At 51.9% G+C, this 13,849-nt stretch overlaps 1 protein-coding gene across 1 annotated transcript; it reads right to left on the minus strand.

Moving 5' to 3' along the window:
• Window positions 1-728: 728 nt before the first annotated feature.
• Window positions 729-10,797, minus strand: OVGP1 (oviductal glycoprotein 1). The gene is made up of 9 exons (XM_081113168.1): window positions 10,151-10,797; window positions 9,287-9,343; window positions 7,374-7,539; window positions 6,786-6,910; window positions 5,248-5,356; window positions 4,971-5,156; window positions 3,329-3,445; window positions 2,795-2,930; window positions 729-1,562 (listed from the first exon to the last, which is right to left on the minus strand). The coding sequence occupies exons 1-9, from the start codon at window positions 10,768-10,770 to the stop codon at window positions 1,075-1,077; spliced, it is 2,004 nt and encodes a 667-aa protein (XP_080969294.1). The 5' UTR covers window positions 10,771-10,797; the 3' UTR covers window positions 729-1,074.
• Window positions 10,798-13,849: the final 3,052 nt, after the last annotated feature.

The raw sequence follows: 13,849 nt of genomic DNA on the forward strand, positions 1-13,849 counted from the left end.
ACTGACATTCTATTTTAAGGAGCAGCTGTCCCTTCTCCATTTTTAAATTCAATTATTCATCGATAGCGTATGAACTCATGATATTTACTTTATTCTATGGGGTAAAATCTATTATTATTTTGTTGTGCAAATTGTCCCATTGGAACTCTTTCAGGGTGGCTCTTGTATCCCACTGGCATGGCCTCATTGATTTTTGAGTACTTCCTTACTTTATGGAAACGTAAGATATTCCAGTCTTTTCTTGTGCCTCCCCTGGCCCAGCCCAAGAATCAGCTATCTTTTCAAGGATCCCCGGTTCCTTTTATTGAGAAGCAAAATTTAGAAGTCAAGATCTGAGCATTAGATGGGCTTATTGCTTCTGAAATGTCATTGCTTCCAGGCTCTCTCAGTGGTCCAAGCCAGGAATATAATTATGTATACACATACTGTATTTCTATATCAATTTTTCTACTGACCTATCTGTATACACTTTTAGAATCATGACTTCATATTGATACCTCTGATTCCAACACCACGGGGCTCATTCTAGCCTTTCCCTCTCTAGCCTGTTCAGTAAGTCACTACTGGAATTCTAATTTGAGACTCATTTTAAGACTTGGAGATTACACTTTCAAAAGAAATGGTAAAAGGAAGAAAGAAACAAAGAAAGAAAGAAAGAAAGAAAGAAAGAAAGAAAGAAAGAAAGAAAGAAGAAAGAGAGAAAGAAATTACGTCAAAGAACTCGGATGGATTCTTTGCTTCTAGTTTATTCAACAGAGAAGAGATTGGCTCACTGTGGCTTTGGGACCTGCTTTGCCCCATGAATGGTTATGAAGGGTGAGGCACAGGAGGCTTCTGCCAGGCCACCTGGAAGAAAAGAAGGGCTTTCCCCAGCGTCTGCCACCAACAGAGGGGACGCTCCTTGATCCACAGCAGTTTCCTATCCTTAGACAGAGAGCACTGGTTGAAAGGGTCATCGGTTGACAGAATGGTTTCCATCAATGGGAACAAAGGGGTCGCCAAGGCCAAAGGAGTGTCCTGGGAGCTGGACGACAGGTCAGAGGGCAGCTTCCATCTAAAGAGCAAAGTAACCTATCAGGGGTCTGTGTCCACCTCTGATGTCAAATGCTCTCCTCTTAGAGTCTTAGTCTTCCCATCGGGGGTGACTGTCATCTCTCCCGAAGGGACAATCATCTCTGCAGGTGCTACAGTCTTCCTTCTACGGACCATGTTCTTCACTCCGGAGGTTTCAGTCTCAAGGTGCCCAGAGGTCATAGTCATCTGTTCAGGGGTCACAGGGGTCATGGTCTTTTCCCCAGGGGTCTCAGTCTTCCCTTGTAGAACTACAGTGTGCTTTCCAAAGGATGCAGCTCCCCTTGTAGGGGTCACAATCCCACCTCTGGGGATTGTGGTCATGTTTTCAGTCTTTCTCTGCGTCTCAGTGGCCATACCCTCTCCTCCTGAGAGCAAAATCCCCGAAACAGTGGGCAGTGCCTTGGTCACAGTCAGCCCTCCAGGGCCAGTGCTTGAAGAATTCATAGCAGATGAGGGCCAAAATTTTGGTGAAAGAGTTGAACTGGACTCTACAGAAAATCATCAGAAAAAGATGAGAGTCCTACCCCTTCCTTCCCATCCCATAACTACTAGCAGGGCTAGCACCACTCCAGGGTGTAAGTACCTGCTCCCCAAATCCAAAATTGGAGGATCCCACCATGCACATACTTGAGGACACAGATAAAATCCCACCACATGGAAGCCCTGCTCCCCCACCCCATCATGTTAACATGATCCCAGATGCCCATGGGCACTCAGGGGATTGGTAGATTCCTGGTAAATGACTCCAAGAAGGAGCCTGCCAGTTCTCTATCCTTGAGCCCTTACTCTGACCTCTCTAGCGCCACCTTCAGCAAGACCTTGCCCCCATGGCCTAGTTCTTTACTTGTTGAGTCTTCAAGAATAAATCTCCTGTGTCCCCCAATGTAGGAGGCACCAGGAACAGCGCTGAGGTCGAGAAAGCTGCTCTGGCCTGGCTGGTGTTGCTCAGTGGTTGCACATTGACCCATGAACCAAGAGGTTGCTGGTTCGATTCCTGGTCAGAGCACATGCCCAGGTTGTGGGCTTGATCCCCAGTAGGGGCTGTGCAGGAGGCAGCTGATGGATGATGTTTCTCTCTCATCGATGTTTCCATTTCTCTATCCCTATCCCTTCCTCTCTCTCTAAAAATCAATAAAAAACTATTTTTTTAAAAAAAAGAAAGAAAGAAAGTTGCTCTGGACAGTATATCATAAAGAATCAGGTTGGAGTCCCATCTGCACCCCTGTGGTACCTTTTTGAGCCCTAAGCTCCTTATCCATAAAATGAGGACTATCAACCATCAGCTCTAGCATGTGAGGCCATCTCCTAGCTGCCAGGGAAGGCTCTACGAAATCAAAGAGGCAGCCAAAGAAATCTAATTTCCTTTTTGGCCCTTGGCCATGAAAGCAGGAGATAAAAACAAATAGAGAAATAAACTAACATATACTAAGTGCTAACTATGAGCCAGCACGGATTTCATTCCATATCTCATCCGGTTCTTATAATAATGTCAGGAGGATGATTTCTATCTTACGGATACAGAAACCAAGCTCAGAGCGGTCAAGGGGAGCACACATCCAAACCAAGATTAGAAAACAGATTGGCCCGAGAATAATCAAAGCTCATGCTCTTTTCTCAATGTCCTGCTGCCTCACCAAAGCCTTTAGATCTAACAGAAGGGGCCCGCCCAGTGCCTGTTTATACAACCTCTGACCCCAGCTTCCAGGTCATAGCTACTTACCAGCCTGCAACAGGAGGTTCTTTAACACAGAGACAAGGGGGAAAGGGCCAGTGCCACAGAAAGTGCCCCTGACGTCGTCCAGGTCCAACGTCCATACCATGGCCCCCCCATAGTGCTCTTTCTTTATGAACGATGCCTGCAAAGGAGTAGTCAGTCAACCTGCTATACTGGCCGCCCTCCAGATTGAGCACAATGGCAAAAAACAGAAGATGGACTCCCAGGAGGCAATACAGCAGGAGGCATAGGAGGATAACCTGTATTTGAACTTAGCCTCTACCACTTATTAGCTATGGGATCATGAAAAACTGAGATTTCTTCTCTTCAAAATAAGAGGGTTGGGTTAGATGGAATTAGGAAACCCCATTTAGATCAGATATGTCTAAAACTCACCCAACATCGTTACCCTCACATTTTCATCCTCCACCCAGTGCGAGCGTGCACACACAGACACACACACACACACAGCACAGACAAGGGCCTCATGGCCGCCAGAGGGAAACTCTATGCTGGATCAAGAAAGAACCAAGGCCTCACCTTGTGTCTGAAGCTGATGGCGTCATCATAGCCGACCCACTCCTCCGCCTTGTAGGCATAAGGGACACGCTGATGTTCAATCCAGCACTTCTTCGCTCCCTGGAGAAAGGAGCAAATCTGCCAGGGGTGTCGCAGGTTAGTTCTGTGAAGGGCCATGGAGAGAAGCACCAGCAGACACACTGTTCCTTGCCCAGGAATGAAGAATTCCTCACCAGGGGGTGAGAAGAAGGTAGACCCAAGAGGGTGTGGGGAAGCCATTCACGAAGGACCTCCCATCTATTCTGAGTAAGTTCCTGCTATTACACATGCCTTCCTCTAGTGTCCAAGATGGAAATGATAGAAAGAGAACCAAGGTGGATGACTTCCTTAAGAAACCCGACCTGGGTTTGGTGAATCATGTCAACACCAACGTACCAACAGTAGCACACCTGACCCTTGACCAAACCTGTATGTTTCTAAAGAGTTTTCATGAACAAGTCTCTCCTCTGTTCATTAGAAATGGGCATAAAGTACCCCAACTAGATAGTTATCAAACTAGCCTTTGAACCTCGGATGAGTTTAAAGTTCTCAAAGGCAAAGAGAAGTCGGTTGTGGCAATCAATCCAGCATCTGCGTGTCAGCTGGGTTTCCAGCAAGCAGAAGTGTTCAAGCTGGGCTGCAGAAGCTAATGTCTAAGTCTTTTTTGTTGTTGTTGTTCTTTAAAAGTTCTATCAAGAGTTCTTTGACCCATAATGCCCTTCAAGAACAGTATTTCACTATGCTACCATTCACCACTCGGCTTCATTGGATTCGCAGGAGAACATTCCAGCAGGTCAGCACAGAGCAAAGATTGGAGAGACACTGGCCCCGCCACTACTACTTACGGCAAAGCTGTCAGTCTCCCTCTGGCACCCTTGTACCTGCTGTCCTGTCTTCTGCCTGGGAGGTCCTTCCCACGCTGTCATTCCTGCCCATCAGGGCTCTACCTGCTCCATAAGACCCTTCCCGACCCTACAGCCACACATTCTGTGCCTCTCGTTGTCTTCTCTTGTGTTTTACAATCCCTTGGGTCTTTGTGTCTTTCCTCCACAAAAAGCAAGCTTCGCTGAGACTGGGATTAAAGAAGTGGAACTGGGGTAGAGAAGGAAGAATCTGTAGCAGAGGATATTTTTGGAATTGCTTCAAAATAATCTCATAGTGGGGAGGGAGTCCGGGAGCAGAGATGAAATAAGATTGGCCAGGAGAGGTTAATCAATGAAACAGGGGGAGGAGTGGTATGTGGTCATGGCGGCAGGGAGAGGAGGTCACACTATTCTTTTACTTTGCAAATGTTTGAAATTTTACACATACAGCAAATATTAATTATATTTAGGCTGTATAGTAAGTCAGGATTGGCGTGTATGACATTTAAGATTCTTTTTAAGAGTGAAATATCTGTCCCCTTTATTCATATTCCACCTAGCCCCTCATTCCTTACAAAGGACTCAAATAACTTCCTTGAAGAAAAAGAAACGATCCCAGAGAGAGGCTTTCCCTTGCCCCAGTAAACTACCTCTCCATCCTGTCTGTAGCCCTCACCCTTCCTTTGCCCCTTGACCTTACTCTTGCCCACACTGCAGGTGGGGGAGCCTTAACGAATAGACAGAGGTCCCTATCCTGTCACCTCATAGTAAGCCAAGAAGCCAGGCTGCCTGGTGTACTTCCCTGGAGATGCAGGTCCCACAGCTTCTGCCTGCAACCAATGCTCAGAGTCCTTGAGGAGGTGAAACGTTCGCCCATAGGTGGGGAACCCCAGGAGGAGCTTCTCGGAGGGGGCCCCCAGCTTCCGCCAGTAATCCATGGCATATGCCTGCACGTAGGAAATCACAAACCCTCCTGCTACTATGGCCTGGGCTCCGGGGCAGGGGTCCAGCTGCCTCTGAGACCATCCCTTCTCTTACCACAGATCTGGGGTCTCCTTGCTGAGAGAACAGGGGGCTGTTGTGCCCTGTGAACTCTTCCCAGCTCCCATGTACGTCGAAAGTCAAGACGTTGATGAAATCCAGGAGCCTGTACAGGGCAGCAGGAGGAAATGTGTATAAGGTTTGGACTAGGTAGATGTTTAAGTCAGATCATCACTGTGCTAACTAGCTAACTAACTGACTAGCTAACTAGCTGTGCATTGGCCACCCAAGCTTCCCTGCTACTAGTATTTCTGCCTGATGGGCCTGCCCATACTGGGCCATCCACTTAAGATACTGCCACTAGAACAACTAGCCTGGGGACCTATGCCATCCTGAGGGTATCCATGGAAACAGGCAGGGCTCAGACAAGAATACAAAGGCAGTCGGGCCTGACACACGTACTAACAGGTCTGCAGAAACCGACGTGAGTAAAGCAGTAACTGTCCCATAGCAGTGAGAGCACTTCTGCCCGTCTGCAATTCAAGGGACGTTGAAACCCACCGCATCCAGAAAGCTGTTCTAGTGGCCAAGTGTACTTGAGCCCTTACCAGGTCGCTGGTGTAAGGGTTTACATGGCTCATCTCATTTCATTTCAATCCGGCCAGTACTCCCAGGACCGTGACTGTCCCGACTGTAAGCTAAAGAAACTGAAACTGGGTGAGTTAACCAGTTCGCCTAAGGCAGTGGTTCTCAACCTTCCTAATGCCGAGACCCTTTAATACAGTTCCTCATGTTGTGGTGACCCCCAATTTCATTGTTACAAATTGAACATAAGTAAAGCATAGTGATTAACCACAAAAACAATATGTAATTATATATGTGTTTTCCGATGGAGTTAGGCGAACCCTGTGAAAGGGCCATTCGACCCCCAAAGGGGTCACGACCCACAGGTTGAAAACTGCTGGCCTAAGGTCACCCAGCTGGTGAAGGCAGGACCCCCCTCAGCCCTGCCTGGCTGTAAGACTAACAAACTCCGTGCCCCCTGGGTCTCCCACCCTTCTGCTCACACTGAAACCACACTCCCTGGTGTAACCACTCACAGAAGCACCCCAGCCTCTCTTTGTTCTGCATCTGCCTCCGTTTCCCTTCTGTAAATGCTTGATTCTTGAAATCTGAGCGAATTAGTCCAGAGCTGGCCCGTTCAGAAGGAGTTACAAGCTATTCTTTATCTGGCTGTGCAACCCGCTCTGCAAACTGGGCCCGACGGGGCCTGCCCAGTCTTGGTTCTGTGTCAGTGGTTGGTACTCAGCTGCCTCTCAATGCCAGCCCTCTGCCAAACGGCCAGTGTCCACAGCTGTCCTCAGGGGCAGCAGAGGCCGGGCTCATGGGACTCTCTCCCGTGAGACCTAGTAATGGCTACACAGAGACGCTCCCCACGACGATGTGGGGGGCTGGTACCACATCACCTCACTCTGACGCCTACAGAAAGCCAGGGCTAATGGAGCCAATCCTTGCCCCCACCCCGGGCCTGGGGGTGTGAGCGTGAGATGCCCCCTGCCCTTCAATGTCCTCCCCCCGAGGCAGCCCCCACTTGCCTTCCTAGCTGGGGCACATGGTAAGCCGTTTGGATGATTCGCGGGTCCCCAGAGACGGCAGCTGAGAGCAGCAGCCTTGGACACATGGTGCGCTGGGCCTCCTGCTGGAAGGCGAGCAGCAGCTCCTGGGACGTGAGAGGGACACGCAGAGAACCAGGCAAAACAGTCAGGGAGAGAGGACGCCACCCAGGAAGCCTTTATAGACGGAGCCTTGACCAGGCTCTGGAAGCATAAAGGTGAGTCGGCCGCAGGCCCTGTCCACAGGCCCTTTAGAGGTAAGTGATTGCATAGAGGGTGGCAGGCAGGCTCGGGAGCAAGGGGTCGGGCTGCCTGCCTGCAGGAGTCCAGGAAGCTGCCCGGAGAAGGCATCACCTGGGCGGGAGGCCTGGGGCAAGCGCTGGATACGACAGAGCACGAGCCACCCCGTGGCTCTTTGGTCCCACACCTCTCGGGTGGTGGCAGGAAAGGAACATTCCCTGACAGCTCTCCTGCCCTTGCCCTTGGCTTCCTGCTCCTCCTATGCCACAGGCCCACCTATGATCAAAGTAGAATCGTTTCCAGATTCCGGAGCTGCCGGCCTGGCCTTACTTGAATTAGGAAGAGGAAATTCCACCGGTCATACATGGGGCTGCCTCTCAGCCCAGGGTACAAGAAGCAGAGGTCCAGACCATCGAAGTTGTGCGTCCTCAGGAGGGAGATGGCCGAACTGATGAACTTTTCCCGGGTGGCGGGTGTGGACAGCATAGTGGTGAACCTGCAGGGAGACGGGGAGGGGAGGGTGGCAAGAAGCTCTCTCTGTAGAACCATGACCTCCTGTAAGGTCCCTTGGTCCCTGTCCCCATGAAGGGCACAGATGTGGCTGGAGGAGAGGAAGGCAGGTCTTTGAAAATCTCAAACCGTCTTCAAATTCCTTCCCAGCACCAGGGCTGAGTACCCAGGAATGGGGATTCAGGCAGACACAGAACCAGCACCGGCCTGGGGTGGAAAGCAGGCTCAGTATCAATGGCTGCAGAAAACCGGGTGCCCACAGGCCAGGCACCCTGGCCCTGCCGTGCCCTCCTGGGGAATTACAATCCCCGCCACCTGTCCTAGCGCGGACATCCTCTCCCTGACCTGAGTAAGGGAGGGGCCCAGCCAAGGGCCAGCATTTCCACAGAGACCTCGGAGCTGACCGGGGCCTGGGCTGCAAAACGTGGTGCCAGAGGCCCAGGCTCTGACAGGGGTTCTGGCCTCTTGGCTCTTTTGTTCATTGGCTGTTTGATGATTTTCTATTTTTTTCTCCGTTGTTGGAAAACTTCCAATTTATGGGAGTTGAACTTTAAGCAGTTCTGGGCTAGTTCTGTGCATTGACTGGCACAGCCAGATTCAGGGTGAGACAGGCCACCTCCTAGTGGCTGATCACTGAGGGACACCTGCATGAAATAGGGCCGGTTCCTTTTACCTCCCACTCCTGCTCTCTTTTCTGCAAATGTGGAAAGCAAACAACCACTCTGTGGCCTCTTGTGTGTACGCTCCTGATCCAGCGTCTACAGTGGCCAATGCTCAGAACCTGGCCACAGAGGGACAGGCGTGGCCACTGAGGGAGAGGCGTGGCCACTGAGGGAGAGGCGTGGCCACAGAGGGACAGGCGTGGTCACTGAGGGAGAGGCGTGGCCACAGAGGGACAGGCGTGGTCACTGAAGGAGAGGCGTGGCCACAGAGGAACAGGCGTGGCCACTGAGGGAGAGGCGTGGCCACAGAGGGACAGGCGTGGTCACTGAGGGAGATGTGAGGCCTGGGTAGGCGGAGCCAGTTCTCACCCAACATCCCCAGTCCTCCCTCCACTGTCCGCACAGGTCCATCCTCGCACTCCCAGGCGGCCAGGTCACCTCTCCTGCGGTCCCTTCCTCCCGGGCGAGGAGGCAGGGTGGCCTCTACCCCTGGCCTCGGCCATGACATTGGGGAAATGCTCCTTCAGGGAACACGAAGGCAGTTTTTCCTCTGCACGCTGCCTCATGGGAGGGCGAGGGGCTCGCAGAGCTGCCACCACGTGCCAAGGCCCCCGTGTGGCATTTCATTTACGCTACTTCCTTCCCACGCCCCCACACCCCGACGAACCAACCCTTTGAGGTGGGTATTTGTAAATATCCATTTATCAAGTGAGGAAACTCAGGCCCTGTGAGGGTTGGGGTTTCTTCCTCTTGCCCTAAACAAGACTCCCCCGTGTGAGACAAAACCCCTGCCTCTTATGAAGGGTTGGGGGGACAATTGTGAGGGCCCCATTTTGCCCCTCGTTTCGCCCACCCCCTTTCCCATCACCTGTGAGAACTTTCCTGAGTCTCTCATTCAGGTGGAGAGGTCAGGGTGCCCTTGATTCCAGGGCCAGAACAGGACCTGGGGCAAGCGTCTGCATTAGCTCGTCTGGCTTCCCCACCTGCCCTCGCTGCTCCTACCGGCCTGCTCCACCCTCCCACCTGCCATCGCCCCCGTCCAGAGAGAAGATGGGGACGGCAAAGTTTCACCTGGATGTGCCAAAGTTCCAGCCGCCGATGGACAGTAGGGTTTTCAGCTCCGGGTTCCTATGATGCGGGGAGGTCAGTGGGCAGCTGCATTCATTGGCGGAACAATGGGAAGTAGGGGTGGGAGGGAGGGAAAGTGAAAGGGCAGGAGGAGGGAAGGAGCAGAGCAGAGCCCAGGAAAGGGGAACAAGGTAGAAGAGTGGGCATAATCCACCCACAGGCATCCCCCCCAGGGAGCCCCTTAGAGGTTCACAACTTGGGGGTTGCAGGCAATTAAGATGCAGGTGTTTGTGAAGCATTTGAGATGGAGCACTTTAACAGGATAAAGGCCTGGAATCCTCCCCACTGGCCTTAAAGGGAGAGTTGGGGGTAGCCAGGCCGAGAAGGGCAAAAAGGACATTCCAGGCAGAGGCAACAGCCACTGCAAAGGCAAAGGCTTGGGTGCGGGGGCTAGAAAAAGCTCAGGGTGTTTATCAGTCCCAACTCAGGGATGTTCTGGAGTCCTGCTTGAAGGAGGCTCAGACGAAAAGAATGGAGGAACGTTGACAAATAACAAAGAGCTTCATTCTCGCCCTTGCTCAGTGGTTAGAGCATCAGCTCATACACTGAAGAGTCCTGGTTTATAGGTTCGATCCCTAGCCCCGGTTGGGGCCCTTGAGGGAGGCACTAATCAATGTGTTTCTCTCACATCGATGTTTCTCTCTCTCTCTCCCTTGCCCTCCCTCACTCCCTTCCACTCTCTCAAAAAAATTCAGTGGAAAAATATCCTTGGGTGAGGATTAACCGGAAAAAAAAAGGAGGGGGGTCTTAATTCTCTTCCGTCTGTAAAATCTGAAAGTACGGCCGCCACATCCATTGTGAACACACCTCTCCTTGAGCTTGTTGAACTCCGGGTAGAGGATGTCCTCATCCTGGAGGTCCTTAGCCACCATCTGGTTGTCATTCATTGAGGCGAAAGCAAATACCAGGTGGGTGCAGAGAAAGGGGTCCAGGTCACTGGGCAAGACCGAGGCAGGGCCGGGTCGACTGTGTGCCCAGTCGGTGAAATAGCACACCAGTTTGTGGGCAGCGCCTGGCAGGGGAGAGCATACATTAGTCGACAGAGACCGAGGGAGAGGAGGGGGCTCAGCTTCCACAGAGCAGCGTGGACACAGCCCGAGAGGCCAGGCCACTGCAACACCCCTCACCCCATACACACACACAGATGTACACCCCAAAGCTACACAGACACCCCCCACTGCTGAGGTCCCAGGAGGAAAAGAATGGCCTGGGAAATCCTGGTCGGAGCAGATTTCCGGGCCTGGATCCCAGCACAAAGACGGTGGCACCAACAGCAGGTGACAGAATCCTCTGCTGAACTGGATTGGGTCAGTGACCCTGACACAGGTCCAGGGCAGGGTCAGGACGCGGGGGACACTCAACACAGAGCACGACTCAGCCAGAGAATCGACCTGGCTCTGGAGAGGGGGGCTCAGTCTCCTTACCATCCCGGGGTCTCAGCGCAAGAGCCAGCCCTGCAGCAAACAAAGGAAGGGATCGCACACAGTCAGTGCCCGCCCAGAGCTCATAGCCCAGAGCGAGTGACACACCCCGGCACGCCCTCCAGCCCTCCAGAGCAGCCACTGGCCCAGCACCATAGCTGTTCATTTACTTCTTTCTTGTCTCTGCGCTGAGTCAGTGGGGCCAGACCTACCTAACCCCTTCTCACTCTGGTGAACACCACGTGGCTACACACACGCTGTGCACGGGGACAACCAGGACTTTCAGAAGTCCCGGCCAAAGCTCCGGCCAGTGCTGCTCAGCCCTGCTGCCGATGGAAAAGCAGGGGCATCCCGGCTCCTCCCTACCAAGATTCTGATTTCACTCGTCCGAGGTGGAAACCAGACATAAAAGTGTTTAATGTGCAGCCAGGTTTGACAACCACTCCCTCATCACTCCTCCCTGGGCCCCTCTGGCCTCTCACTGTGTCCCATCCACCTCTCTCTAATCCGGGCCACCGGAGGCCCAGGCTGCCTCCTGGCACCAGAGGGCTGACAGACTGAGGAAGCCTGGCACCTCCTGGATGAGTGACACACTCACCGACCCACAGCAGCAGTCTCCCCATGTCCATGGTCTGGGAGCTGCAAGGCCAGAGCTCAGGCCCCTTTATAGGAGCTTCCCAGGGACAACCGTGGGATAGCACTGGACGGCCCAGCTGCTCACACGCAAACAGGGACAGTGATGAATGAACGGGCTGCTGCCCAGAGTCGCAGTGACCCCAGCACGCCTGTCCTCCCTCTCCAGCTCTCAGAGCCAACAAAGCAAAGCTCCATCAGACAGGGACAAGGAGTGGTTGGCACCATGGGCCAGGGGGAGGGCAGGGCTGGTCAGCCCCTCTTCCTGGTAGTCAGCCCCAGGGACTGAGTGTGAGGGAGAAGCACTGCCTGGGAGCGGTAATTCCATTGTTGTAAGATTACTGCTAGGAGGCAGTGCATGTGCAGTTTTAAGGTCCCAGCTGGGGACTCTGGCAGACCAAAGTTTGAATCTCAGTGTCACCAATTAGAGGTTTTATAATCTTGGGCAAGTAACTTAGCTCTTTGAACTTCAGCTTCCACACTCGTAAAATGGACATGATAGCTCATACTTACTCCATAGGATTTTAGAGGCATGAAAGAGGTCATGTCTGGAAAGCGTTAGGTCAGTGCTGGGTAGATAAGGGCTCAGGGAATGGTGGCTGCTGTTGGGGAGGCCAGATGAGCTACCCAGTGGAGCAAGGTTCTCACACTCAACTTCTGACACTCAGCAGGCAGGTGATATACATGGTTGGAGGGCACACGATACAGTAGCTCACTCTGCACTTTGTTGGAAGAATAACAGTTCACACCTGATGATACACAGCAGCTAACATGAAGCATCTTGGTCAGGAGAGGGCAGAGATTGGTATGAAGAGGGACATCACTCGGTAGCCACTGGTGGCAGCCACGCAGTGAAGTAGACCCAATGTTGGGAGATGCTTCGATTTCTCAAGACAAAACCTGATTGCCCATATCCACAGTGTTTGAGCCAGTAGATGAGCCAATGGGGAGATGTGGTGTCCATGCTCAGAGACCGTCACTCTCCACTAATCCACATGTCACCAAGGTACTAACCAGGTGTCAACACAGTAAATGCCACAGAAAAGTAACAACGACTAGTGGTTGGATCTGCTTCACTTCCAGTATGAAGAAACCAGGAGGATCAACTTTGCTATCAGCAGTTTGCTTGGATATCACAGAATAAAAACAATGAAGGGCATAGAATGTTTAGGGTGAGGACGTCTCACCGAAACTCTGGGAGAGCCTCTTGGGATGCTAATACAGACTGTGTCTCTGTTCAACAAATATTCCTTGAGCACGTGCCAGGCCCTGCTAGGCACTCCGAGAGTATCTAATACAAGTGATCTAATACAATGGTTTCTGCTCTTAAAGGGCTTCTAGTCTAGTAAACATCCCAAGAACTAGTGTGTCTTTCTCTCTCTCTCTTGGAGAAGTGTGTGTGTGTGTGTGTGTGTGCGATCTCTCTTGGAGAAGTGTGTATGTGTCTCTCTCTTTCTTGGATGGGTGCAATGGGGAAAACATGAGTTTTGTTGCCTTGAGATGAATTCCTGCTCTGCACCATCACCGGGGCCACTGGAGTCCCGCCTGCACACTCAGCCCACCCTCCACTCCTAGGCCTTTACTAACCTAAACCAGGAGATAATTAAGCCTCCTGAGGGCACCAGTGGAGCAGGCTTGGCAACAACATGCGCCGTTGGTTAGGTGACCCCTGGTGTGGCTTCTAACTCCAGTGACCTTGCTCTGAGTTGCTGCCCAGTTTCTAACCCCTGTGCCCTCATTCTTGTTACTAGGTCTCTGCTTTGATTTCTCTTCCTGTTCTACATACTGTGGGCACTTCAGTTGTTTCCTAGGACCTGGGTCCTGACTCAGTCTTGCCAGGCTTTTGGGGCCTTATTGACTGTCTTTGAAGACCTCCTTGCTGTAGAATGCCTACCCCTCTTCTTCTGAGCCTCCCCTCACCCCCCTCCGCCCCCCAGGTCCACATCACTGAGATTTCACACTCGGTTTATGCCCTTCTACCCAAACTCCTGCCAGGGGCACTGGCTCTTAATGCCGCACCCATCACAGAGCCACGTTTGACTATCTGAACCTCATTTACCTGCACCAGGATCAGTCCTCAGACTCCTATTCTGTTGCAATGGGCAAGGCTGGAAGTCAGACCTAACCATTTCATACCTCCAGAAGGGACTGATCGTGCTGAAGAAAATGCCAAGATACAACAATGAATGCGCAGAAATGACCTCTGCTTCATTCAGGGATGACCGTGCCAAAGAGTTGGCGACCACGCCTCTAGGTGCGCAGCAGAAGATGGATAGTGAGAAGCTGAATGGGTTATGTTGAAAATCAGTGGGGCATGTTGCCATTTGTTCTCAATCTTTCTCCATGAGTTCTTGTCAGAGAATACGATTGTTTTTCATCTTTACACACCCACCCAGATACTTAAAAATATTCCTCGCTGCGGCTTCACCTGTCCTCGTGAAATGAGAAGACA

This window comes from Myotis nattereri, assembly GCF_964212035.1.
Source record: "Myotis nattereri genome assembly, chromosome: 18".
NCBI lineage: Eukaryota > Metazoa > Chordata > Mammalia > Chiroptera > Vespertilionidae > Myotis > Myotis nattereri.